Source organism: Nipponia nippon, unplaced genomic scaffold (assembly GCF_047370975.1).
Source record: "Nipponia nippon isolate SJK-2023a ecotype South Korea unplaced genomic scaffold, ASM4737097v1 scaffold_6, whole genome shotgun sequence".
Lineage (NCBI taxonomy): Eukaryota > Metazoa > Chordata > Aves > Pelecaniformes > Threskiornithidae > Nipponia > Nipponia nippon.
Window position 1 is genome coordinate 10,876,399 of NW_028262380.1, and position 12,295 is coordinate 10,888,693.

Sequence of the window (12,295 nt, forward strand, 5' to 3'; positions counted from 1 at the left end):
CCAAGCAAAGGAAATTCCCCAATGCCTATGAAAACTTAAGAGAAGAGACAGCAGGCAGTGCTCTGAGTGTGATAAAAAATTAAAACCATTACAAGATGGAGACCTGGGGTAGTATGTCCTGCAGAGCTAAAACGCTGATCCCCAGGGAGCTGCAATGCAAGCTAAGCAGCAGCCTAGTTCTGGGGGGAGAAAAAGAGGTAAAATCTGCAACAGATTGTGTCGTTTTGCTGCAGGTGTGCAGCGTGGGCCGGGAGAGGAGGGCCGGTGCGGAGGACTCCTTCGCAGGGCGAGCCGATGCCGCTGCAGCAGGAGATCATCAGCCTGAAAGGAAAATTGGGCTCTTGTGGAGTTGGATGCTGTGTGCAAGCCAGTGTGAAGCTAGCAATGCTGAAAGAGGTTCACAGTCAGGAGAAGGTAAACAGATGAAATTCAGGGTTAGAGTTGTACATTTATCCCTGCAGAGGGAAGATGGGAACCAAGAACACATAACAAATGGGGAAAGCTACCGTTTGTAGCATATGCTTGCTAGGACGTTAACAGACTGTATATCGCCCTCCTGAATCAATGGGAGCAAAACAATTGCTGTGTTTGGGGATGTCTGGGGAGAAAGGAGATTGCTCAGCAAGGCAACAGAAAGTATTCAGAGAACCCAGTTTTGCTATAGTTTCCCCAGAGGCTGAAAGACGCGGTCAGAAGACTCCCTGTGCTGGGAAGCGAAGTGCTCAGAGCTGAGGGAGTATGTCCTGGGCACGGCGGGGCAAATGCAGTGCTTCAATCTGTGGTTCAAACCAGAAGAGTTTCTGATGATAAATATATACCTAAAAGGCCTCACTACGATTGGATTATCGCTATAGGCATTCCTATATGTACACTGCCATTGGCTCATGCCTACATATGTGTTGGCATGAGCCAGTGATAGTTTTAGTCCAACATCTTTGATTCCCCCCCCCCCCCCCCCAAAATAAATACAATACAGTGGGTGTCAGCACAGCATGTTAAAGGTGCTCACCACACTGCCTCACCAAAATCCCTGTCTGGGAGACAGAAGGGACAGAGAAACTGGCATGCCGAGCTATGTTGGGAATTGCTTCTCTAGCTTAACTTGTGCCATGCCAGCTGCAGAGCTCTGCTGTCCAAGTATGTTTATTGCAGATGAGGTATTAGTCCTGATAAAGAGCTTGAGAAACTGAAGAAGAGTTTGAGGAAAGTTCAGAAACCAAAGGCCGAAGGTAATCTGTGAAAGCCAAGTTTAGTGAGCATCTTCAGGTACCCTTTGTTCCACAGAAAGGGGTGACCCTTGTGTTCCCTTATAGACTGATTGCCTATGATGAGCCAGCATGCAGAGGTAGATAGAAAGGCTCAAGTGGCACTGGAGACGGATGACCGCAGCCCCTAGCAGCACGGGTGGGTGCCTTCTGAGCCCGGCTTTAGGGCTGACTGTGCCCAGGCTGATAAGGCTTTGGGGTCAGAGGTACCTTCATCCAGTTGCAGCACTGAAAGGGCAGGCACTGCTGTGGTCCTCTGCTATCAGTAAAGGCGCTATCACTGGTGCGAAGCAAGCTAAGCATCAATAAACTCAAGCAAAGAAGAAACAACATGGCCTGCTAACTGTGAGAAAGGCTCAGTCTTAGCTAAACTGACCTTTTAAGTACAGGTACATACTTTTCATTGTCAACTCAGGTACTGGAGTTACTGTCCGACACTCCTTGGAGATACCATATCCTGCAGATGATGCTGTGTCTGATACCAGCATCCCACAGCCTTCCACTCCAGCCACTGGGATGGTCACAGAGGGAGGACAGCCACAAATGTGTCTATGGCCAAATCTGAGCTCTGCCCCCCTGCGCCTATGGCTGTACCTGCTTGCTGTCAGCAGCACAAACCCTGGAAACACCTAGAGCCTTGCCCCGGTTCGCTTCCAGCTGAGGCTGCAGCTCTGGGAAGGTTACTTCCATGAAACTCTTTGACATGGGGAAAATCTACCAGAAGTACTAAGCGATGGGGGGGTGGAGGGAATAAGCCCTGAGAAAGAGAGGAAGGGAGCTGCCTTTCATCTCTCTGCTGTGCTGGCTAGATTGCGTCTAGGACTTGCGCCAGCTTGACAGCAGTTTGCTAAGACTGTCTGAGAGGTATTGCTATCTATACCCTTAGTTCCCCACTAGTAAATCTTCCCTGCAGCACTAATACAAGTTGTTTGCATTTCAATCTTTTCTGTTTCTTTTATTTAGCCTGGTTTGAGTTGCCAAGCGGCTTATTACACTTTGCACTGAGCGCAGAGCGGCTGTGCAAGCTGCTGAGCGAGGGGACCCCCAGCCGGTGCTTCCAGCCAGCTCGGGGATCGCAGGCACCAGCCACAGGTGAGTCTGGATTTGTGAAACGGCTTTGTCAAACTCTCAGTCACGTCCTGGTCACCAGTGGACTGCCCTCTGCTGAGCCGAGCCGCGTGGCGGGGACGATTCTCCAGCGAGGTGCTGCGTGGTCGAGCCCAGAACTACATCACTTTGGTGTTTGGGGAATTTTGCCTCTAGCTTCAGTCAGCATTTACGAGTCCTGTTAAACCTGAATAACCACAATCCGGGGCTCTTGCTTCAAAAACATCAGGTGAAAACGATGGTTCTCAAAGCTTTAGTGAAGTAAATTTGTCTCTTCAGAATATTGCTTACGCACTGGGATTTTTTTTTTTTTTTTTTTTTTGCTTTAAGAAATGGATGGATTTATGGATGATAGTTGCCAGTGTTAGTGTCTGCTCTTAATTCTTTGTACTTTCACATGCTTTCCACTGCAGATACTGAAAAGCTTGTGCGAAGGGTGTATTTACACATGTTCACTCCCAGGACTCTTGCAGGGAGGTTTCAGCACGCAGAGTTCCCCGTCCTCTCACATGCCATCAGCCAGTGACTGCTAGGTCACATCTGCCTTAAAAGTCACGTTTGTTTAGCTAAAGTTAAACTTTGAAATCTATTTAATTACACTGGTGTAAAACTGTTTGTGGGTGCTCTTCTATGTGCCTTAATTGAAATCTGCATTGCATCGGTTTTTCTTTTGGAAAGCTGAATCTATTTAAGAGTAGCCACATGGGTTTGCAATTGGTTTCAATAAATAGAATTAAAACCAGGTTTTGCTTAAATCACTGCAAGTTTTAATGCAAACAGGGCCTTGGCAAAACTGAAAATCCCCTTGATTCTTCGGGAGTGTTTCTCTCCCCTGTGACACGTTTTTCGTGCGTTCAAATGTGCTGCAAACCAGTCTGCAGGTTCTCCAGTATCCAATCTTTTCCTGAAACAAGCAACCTACTTTGAGTTTAGCAGCCTCTCCCCTGCCCCTGACTGGCTCTTGCGCTTCCAATCAGGCACAGAGGAAACATTTAAACACGCAGCCCCTCTGCTTTGCCTCCCTGGCTCTGCTCAGAGCAGGAATCAGCCATGCAACTCAGCCCAGGTAAGGCCACAACTTCACGATCCCCGTTGCGGCAATGTTACGTTTAACAGATTTTCCCCTCGAAGCGCCTCGATTTACTCATTGCCTCCTCACTGCACAAGGAGGGGGAGAGAGTAAAACCCTCCTGTGCCCCGGGAAGGCAGAGGCATGGTGAGAGCAACTTGCACACGCCTGCTGCTTCGCCCTGGTACAGCTGACACCAGCAGCTTTCCCCGGCTGAGGGCTGGGATGGGAGAGGCTGGCGGGGGGGATAGGAGGGCTGTCAGGGGCTGTTGAACCAGCCCAGGTCCTTGTCCCGCTCCCGCACAAGACTGGTGCGGATGCCTGGGGCGTGCGGCAGCCCTCCAGCTCGCTCTTGTGCAACTGGCCGCTGTTCTCGCCGGGCAGCGTAAATGGCAGCGTATAATGCAGCATCCGCCTTGCCACTGGTGAACAGAACTGTTGCAGAAAATCCAGGAGGGCATGCACCTCCTAAACAACCCCTCTCTACCTTTTTCACATGCTGTTAAATTACTTTCAAGCCTGAGTGTAATTTTCTGGCTGTTCCCTGTGCCCATGAATTACCCAACATGGCATGCTGGATCCTTAGCTGCAGGACAGTTTTTCCAGTTGTTTGTTTTGAAAGCTCTTAAGAGCAATATACTATCAGCTGAGGTTTCTAATTAACTCTGAATAGCTAGTCTGCTGCCACTCAAGTATAATTCTCATTAGCATCTCAGCTAACAAGCTTCAGTGTTTGCCCTCCTAATTAGCTTCTAGTTAGAAGTCTTTCCCTATCCTAAGATGTGCTGTTGTTAATTGCAGTTCCAATTGCTTTTACAGCAAACTCCTGAGAGACTGCTAAAACTGCTGCCTTATATAACCTGATAGAGATCAATATCTGGGATACTTACAACTGCAGGTTCTTTATTCCTCTGTAAGTGTGTGTCTGTACGGCACGTTTATGCAAGGGGGGGGGCAGAGCTGCAACTTTTAAAATAAACGAGGAAATATTTTGCCTTTTAGACAGGTGATACAATCTTGAAGTGAGTCTGCTTAAAGCAAAGTACAACTCTCACAGCTAATGCTGCACGAATTGCTTTCCAGTTTTGGTTTTTTTTCATGCAGCCGTTCATACAACGGCTGATTTTCTATGCCCGTGGGTTTCCAAGCGTTCATGAGTGCCCCGCAAAGTGCCCTATTGATGCTGAGTTTAAAAAGCAAGTGTATTTGTCTGTTGCCCGGACAGAGCATGTGTCAGGTTAGCTATTCCTTCTGGGCTGCTAGCTCAGGATGGTATTTCTGTGGAATGCTCTTAGCACAGTTTAATGTATGCCTGCCAGTTGGATTAACCCCTTAGTCCCTACAGCGTGGGAGTACTCAGAGCACACACAGTATTAGTGGGCTCCAGCAGCTGTGGCTGTGTAGGACAGGCTGATGGATTCAGCGCAGCAGGGCGCACGGTTGTGCGAGTTTCCGCTAGAGCAGAACGAAGGATGCAGATGGAGAAAGGTAAGTCTTCCAAGTTTCACAAAATACCTTAAGCTGTCAAGTGCTCGTCCCATGGAAGTAATCCATTCTGTGCAGACTTTCAAATCACACGTTTACTTCTCAAAGAGGGGAAAAATATTGCTCTGCTTGTGAGCTTTACTAGTGGACTTTTCACTCCAGACATGCCCAGAGTCCTCCTGCTACCACTTTCTAAACTGAAACCCACTTTTTGCTGAGGGTTCTGAAATCGGTTTAATTAATCAGATCTCATGCACCCCGCTGCTCTGGGTAGGATAAGAAGAGGGCAGCACTGAAACAGAATACTGAATTTTGTCATGGAATACCTGGATCCTCTACGTTGATACCTGCTTCTCTTTTTCTAAATTGAGGGGTAAGGTCTTGATGTTACCAATACAAACTTAGAAGATAAAGATGAGTCGTTTTTATTTGTCTTGGGAAAACTACTATAATCCTGCAGTGCTTTCTCATGCTGCGACTGAAGGCTCTGGTTCTAGAGGAGCCATGCACCGGAGCAGAATCCCCTTAAAGCAACATATGGATGTAGGGAGGTGCCCAGTCAGATCCAACTGGAGCGTCAGGCTTTTAGAAAGGGAGAAATTCCGGTGATGAATACGTTTTGGTTCATAACCCATTGAAAACTGGAATTTGCATGTGGCCTGCTCACACTAATAGCAATAGATGTAATTAGTCATAGATTTTTAAAAACCGATTGCTTTAGAAAAATGCGTAAGCACTTAGATGGACCTAAGGTAACTGGGCAAATTGAAAGGTGGGAGTAGGTTTACACAATGTTGCATATATGTCTGGTTTTGTTCATACCAGATTTAATCTTTTAGTCATAAATTATTCATTAGCATTTTTTAGCTTTAAAAAGTTCAGAATTTAGAACACAGTCCTTGATGAGAAGCTGATTTTCTGGATTTGACTACCTATATCCAATTAATGAGTTGGAAAACAGGAGTAATGATGGTGAGCAAATCTCAGTGTTTTAATCTATTTCAGTTACATATCAAAGAGGCATATTTAAATGAACTGTTTAACCTTTTATCTGCAGAACTGGATTCCAAATCACAAATATGTCATTTAATGTGCTGTACTTCAGTTACAGATGGTAGCATAAAGTGAAGCACACTCAAATGATAAAACTTTTTTAGAAGCTTTAAAGTAAAACTTGAGTTTGGGTTTGGGGAAAGAAAAAAAAAAAAGATTTAAAGTGAGGGATCTGTAGTGTAAGCATTAAATACAGATTAAGGCAGGGAATTAATCGAAGGTAGCAGAAAGAAGAATTCAGAACAAAGGGTTCTGATGGTAAAACAGAGAAAGACACAAAGCACTTGAGTGAAAGTCCAGCTACTGAGGGACTTTGGCTTGGGGGGGGGGACGGGGACCAAACCCCAAAATAACCCTTTCAGATCAAAATTGTGCGGGTGCTACCAACATGTTAGTGTGAGCCATCGGCCATGAATCTGCATGTCCTGCAATGCACGGGGGGTGTTGATTATTTTATCCATTCGTGATAATAATATATTTCCTTCTTCTTAAAAGGTCCAGTTTGTGAGGACTGTCTGGGGGGAAAACCTCCCAAGATCGGAGCTTGGGCTGTAACAATTATTCTGCCCTTGCAAACTGCTGAATAGATAAAGCTAAGTATGGAGGGCTTCTCATGATCTCTGTCCTCTTTAACATGGTTTACCCTGAGTATTTTTGTTGTCAAACCAGTTTATATAGTGCTGGCTTATTGCTAAATTTGTCACATAAGGTATTTTTCTTGATGTGACTGTAAGCTAAATTGGTGTCATGATCTTTTTGTTAAGGCAAGCAATAAATTATATTCTGGGACGGAAAAATGGTGATAAAGCACCATCTATGCTGACAGCATAGAAAGAATAATGGTGAAAAAACTCACAAACATACTGATTGAGTAGGTTCCTCTAGAGATCAGGTAGAGCCTTGACTCCATCTGGTTCAGTAAATGTTCATGAGGTTTTTTGAATCTGAAAATGGAGGGGATCTCATAACCCTAATTCTTTCTTCTAATAAGACTACAATCGAGGCCATTTCTTACAGCAGAACAGCCTTTCTGCATAAATTGTTAGAGAGGGCATCCCCCTAATTATTTATACTACACATACCAGGTGTGCTGATTATGAAATTTCCCTTGAGGCTCCAGAAGGAAATGAAATCCTAATAAGTGCATGAGGTAGTGGAACAATGCTAGAATCTCCTGGATGAAAATCAGTCATCTGTGTCAGTGATCCTCCTTACAGTGCTTTTTAGAAAACATTACAGAAGCTGATCTTCTTTGCCTTGTCATCCAAACTGTGCTGGAGGTGTGAAGAAACTGCCCTTCCAGGGAACTTGAGTGCTCTTGTGGGAAACAAAGAAAGAATAAGGCTAGGGGAATACATTTCTTATCAGAGGGAGATGTGGAGGTGGCAGCATTGATAGTGGTGTTGACTGTGTTTGTAATTAGTATTATTGCACAGTGATGACTGAAACACGGTCCTGAAACTGTCTGGAAAATTCCCCTTATCAACATGCTGGCTGAGAAAATCAGAGGACTCTGTTTTGGAAATATGGGCTGCTCTTGTCTTGGCAAATGGAGCAATTTCATTTGGAAGAGAGACTTGTATTTGTTTGAGACGCTTGTTATCGAGAGAGTATTCGGTGAAGTACAAGGGCAGAACGGGCCTTTCTCTGCAGAACTAAATGGAGAAATACCAATGACGCTAAATATAGGATCAGAAAAGAAGGAGAAAGACCTTGATATGAGAGACACCAGGGAAAGCAACGTATGGATGTGAAACAACTTAATGTAATAGGAAAAAGACAACACTGGTTTCAACCCAGAGCAATGTGCAAGGTCCAGGACAAACTCAATCTTCTTGTCCCTGTGCAAAAAAAAAAAAAAAAAAAAAATCTCTTAAGAGGTGGAATACATAAATATAAGAACGATTCTTACAATTTTGTCATTCAAAGACACAGCAAAAAGAGTAAGATACTTGCAGAGAACATGCAGCTGTTGAGAAGACGTTATAATACGAGCTCAAGGAAGTGTGTATGGCTCTTCTATCAAAAGGCTTGAGCAGAACTCTCTGAAAAGCTGGTATTGTTCAATGGAAGAGCAGAGATGTGTTAGAAGTAAAAAGACATCTTTCAGAAAGTGGAGGTCATGTTTGAACTGAGAAAATAGAAAAGAGCATACATTCAAGTTAAATAAGGCAAGTTAAACAAGGCAGGTAAAATCAATTTTGAGGAACAACTTGCTAAACTCACAGAAACAATGAGAAAACCCCTTCAAACACATGAGGAGTAGGAAGCCTGTCCATCAGCAGGCTTGATAGGCGATTGCAGTGTAATAAGAACACTCAAAGTACATAGGGCTGTTACAGAAAGGCTAAATAAATCTTTGCTTTGCGGTTCCTTATAAAGGATCTCAGGGAGCTTTCTTTTCTGGAGCATTTTGGTATCTGAAAGAGTGTAAAGAGCTGTTTTAAATTGAAGTGTCAGCAGAACAGGTTTAGAACAATTGGATAAAATGCATAATGCTATTGATAAAAATAGGTGGTAGCCATGGTAGCCACCTAAGAGTCCCAAATGTGGAGTTGTTGAATTAATGGTTTTGTTTGATATGAATTAAGTAATTGCTGTGGTAAGTGAAGGTGGCGAACGTAATTGCTGTTTAAAGGGCTATGTATACTGATAAATCTAGCCTTCCTTGGGCAAATTTATGGAAACTAAAATGAAGACCTGAATTCATAGAGTAAATATGATATATTGGGTAACTGTCAAAATGGCTTTTGTAGAAGGAAGCTGTTACAAATCTGTGTGATCTGAAGCCCAGCAGCCCATGAGTAGAGGTGATTCAGTTAATAAGGTATAGCTGGACTTCCAAGGCCCCTTACTAATGGTCATCAAACCCCCTAAATTCTCAACAAATAAAAGGGAAAGCAGTCCTGTAGTTTTGAACTGGTTATGGCTCTAATTAGTCAAAGGTAATAACACAGAGGGTAGGAACTGAATCATCAGTTTTCCTATTGCAGGAAAGTCACCAGGCTACAGGAGTCTCTGTTGCTTTCTCTACTGTTAAATTATCTACTAACGTTTTAGGAAAAAAGGAGAGATGACAAACTTTACATATAAGAAATTTTCAAAGTAATCAAAATTAAAACTGGCTGTGAATATTTTTCTCCATTTTCTCACCCAGTCTAGACAACTGCAAAGTAATGCATCAGGGAAAAGAACCATATCTATGCATCCACAGAGATGTAACCATTTAGGAAAAATATCTTGGTGTCATTTTGAATAGTTCTTGGAAAATATCAGCTCAATCCTTAGTGGTGCTCAAGAAGATAAATAGGATGTTAAAGACTTTACAGGCAACTTAAAATAGATTAAAAAAAAAAAAAAAATTGTGTGTAAATCCACAATATGCCCACGTATTGCACAGTGCAATAACTGTGTCCTGAATACAGTAGAAGTTGCAATGGTACGCAGAAAAGCTGCCATAATGGTAATACACACAGAACGGTATCTGTGCCAACAGAACTTACACATGGGCTGGGAAAGGGCCCCTGCGGTCACCACGTTCAGTCCTCTACTGCTGCTGGCACCATGGCATACATTTTTTTTCATGTATTTCTTAAATGCTGCCAGAGAATTGTCTGGTCTCCGACTTGAATGCATTAAGCTTGTTCAGCTCTGCTTACATTGCAGTAGATAGCTGTCCTGCTCTTGTTCATTCCACCTTTTCCCCCCTGTTCAGCAGTGTCATTCATGTCGAAAACTGAGCTAGATTCTAAAACTAAAACTGGTAGGACTACACTGTGTATTGGCATGTGGTATAATTAATTTTTGGATCTTTAATTAAACAAATAAATAATGACAGTGCAAGCAGGATTGGCCAGCATTGTTCTCCAAACGACAAAAGCAATGTTAAACTTTGTAATGCTCCCACACCATTGTAAATACTGAAAAAATGGCCATCGCAAGTCAGTGGAGACACAACTGCGTGGTGTTTCTTCTACAGCCAACAGGTGCTTGGCTGGGAAGACCATAAGCTCTGTTTGTGTTCTTATGCTCAGACTTATACAAATGTAGGATCCTCTCTTCTTTTTTTCTTAAAATAAATAAATAAAAAACCTCCAAGGAATTTAATCTCTGTACAACTGTGTACTTTTTCTTAACACGAGTCTCCCAAACACTTGCTGATGCTCTGGATAGAGGATATCGAATTCCACCAGCAGGTGTCTTCAGAGCTGTGGGAGTCCAGAGAGGAGGTTGTATTCCTTGGCAGAGATTTTTAAATTATCACCTTGTTAAGGTAAGTGGGAAATTCTGACTAAAAATCACCGACATGGAATGATGCAGAAATTTAGCTGTAACTTTCTTATTTTGTGGGAGGAGGTTTAGGGGCACTTGCTGTTCACTTTTAATGCTGCTGGATAAACTAATGACTATGTCGCTGAGATGAGTCTGAAATCTAAATCAAAAATTTGAGTCAGACTTTATTTCTGAATGGGCCTGAAACAAATTCTGCAGTTCTTGCACGCACCTACCTACAAAATTATCTTGACAAATGTCTAAAATGAATTGCAAATATTTTCCATTTACTCAGCCTACTCATCTATCCCTATTTAGAGGGATACCTCCTCTAAATACCTCTTGTTTTGTCAAAAAGTATCCCTTTTCTACTGCATAGCTCCTATTTTTATGGTTAGTATATTTCAGTGAGATTAAAACGTACTTATTTTCTCAAAAGATTTATTTGCAACTTCCAAATAGTGCTACTTGTCCTTCCACTTCTTTCAAATACATATTTAAAGAATTGAAAGAAACAACAAAATTGAAGACAATCAGGCTCACAGGATTTAAAAATACATGTATAGACTTGCTCTTTAATTAGAAACATACTCTTTTCTAACAATTAAACATAGAGTTAGCTATTACTTACTTTATTGAGTTGGTTTGTGATAAAAACACATTGGCCAACAGCGACTTTAAAAATTCCTTTAAGAAACCCCTTTAGTTAAATTTTTGCAGCTAAACTCTTTTAGTTTGAGGATGAAGAAGGTGCAGGAAGCTAGACTAGAGAGACAATAGTTAGTAAAACTATAGAAACTTTCTATAGCCTATTGGTCTACAGAGAGTTTTATGACCTGTTTAACAGTCAAGGAGCCCAGCTTAAACAAACACTTAAAAATTCAAGGTAAAAGCACTTTGGTGATAAAAGAGATTTTTAGTTTGACGTTTTAACCCTAAAGTAATAGGTTAGGACTTCGAATGGTGGGAACTGATGTATCTCCGGTGATTTCAAGAGGGCTTCTTTGCAGGATCTTGTTCCCTCCCCGATACTTGTCCCATGAGTTCTCTGCACGGATATCTGGTACTCTTTTCCCATCCCCCTGCCAGCTCTCATGCTGCATTCCGTGAGCGGCTCCCACACTGCAAGCTCCAAACCTGGCCCGGGGAGTCAAACCTGCCCCTGTTGCCAACGCCTCGGCTCACAGCCTTGCGCTTGCTGTTTAAGATACAAATGATTGGTGTGGTGGTTTTCATATAATAACTTAATGGTTATAATACTTGTCTCAGAAGTGGTCGAGCTTGGGTTTGGGTCCTCCTTCTCCCAAGGGATATTCAAATCCACCTGTCCCTTCCCAGGCTGTAGGCAACCTCTCAGCCCTTCCTATTGAAGTTGTGCCATGGTGCGGAGAAGGATTTGCAGAGCCGGAGAGGAGAAGCAAGTGGGAGCCTGACTGTGGCCTACCGGTTGGGACCTCCCCTGAAGGGAGGTGGGGAGCAGGTATCTGGCGGCTTTCCCAAGGCTGCTTACTACACGCTTTGCATGAAAACATCACTGGATAAAAATCAAAACCGGCCCTGGAGGCAGAGTCCAAACCCAGCACTCTCCATTGGGAGAGGTTGCAACCACCTTGCCCTGGCGGCGGGTGCTATTTTCGTGCCACCCCAACCACACCCTCTTCCTCCAGCCACGTCTTTAAATGAAAGTCGGAGCGGCTGCTCCCTCGTACTGACGCCAGAGCCACGCTGAGGAGCATTAGCCGTGCTCGCAGCTTCCCAGTCTCGAGTGGGCTTTCACGGGTGTTAGTGCTAAGAGGTTCAGCTCAGCCAAAATGGCGGGATCACAGCACGGAGGAAGAAAAACTTGAGGTACCCAAATACCTTCTTTTGGTGAAAAAAATGTGTTCCTGTGGACTGTTAGGCACCTAATCGGTTATTTTCTTGGAGGAGCAGAGAAGTTACGGCTAATTTAGCTCTGCGTCTTATGCCTGGAAATTGTTTCCCGTTACGATACTCTTTAGGTACCTCTGTGGCTTTGAGGACCTTGCCTTCAGTGAATTGAAAG

The 12,295-nt window shown here is 43.5% G+C and overlaps 1 protein-coding gene across 3 annotated transcripts in view; it reads left to right on the forward strand.

Annotated features, from left to right (window-relative positions):
• Window positions 1–333: 333 nt before the first annotated feature.
• The window catches only part of MSANTD1 (Myb/SANT DNA binding domain containing 1), a 46,605-nt gene continuing 34,643 nt past the window's right edge, over window positions 334–12,295 (forward strand). Inside the window, exons 1-2 of one of the 3 annotated variants that reach the window (XM_087737039.1) lie at window positions 334–414; window positions 2,229–2,357. In XM_087737039.1, coding sequence (XP_087593165.1) covers window positions 354–414; window positions 2,229–2,357 — 190 coding nt within the window. In that variant the 5' untranslated portion in view covers window positions 334–353. Of the gene's footprint in view, window positions 415–2,228; window positions 2,358–3,422; window positions 3,439–4,888; window positions 4,930–12,295 lie in introns of those variants that run through there. The other 2 variants (XM_087737040.1, XM_087737041.1) reach the window with 2 other exon arrangements.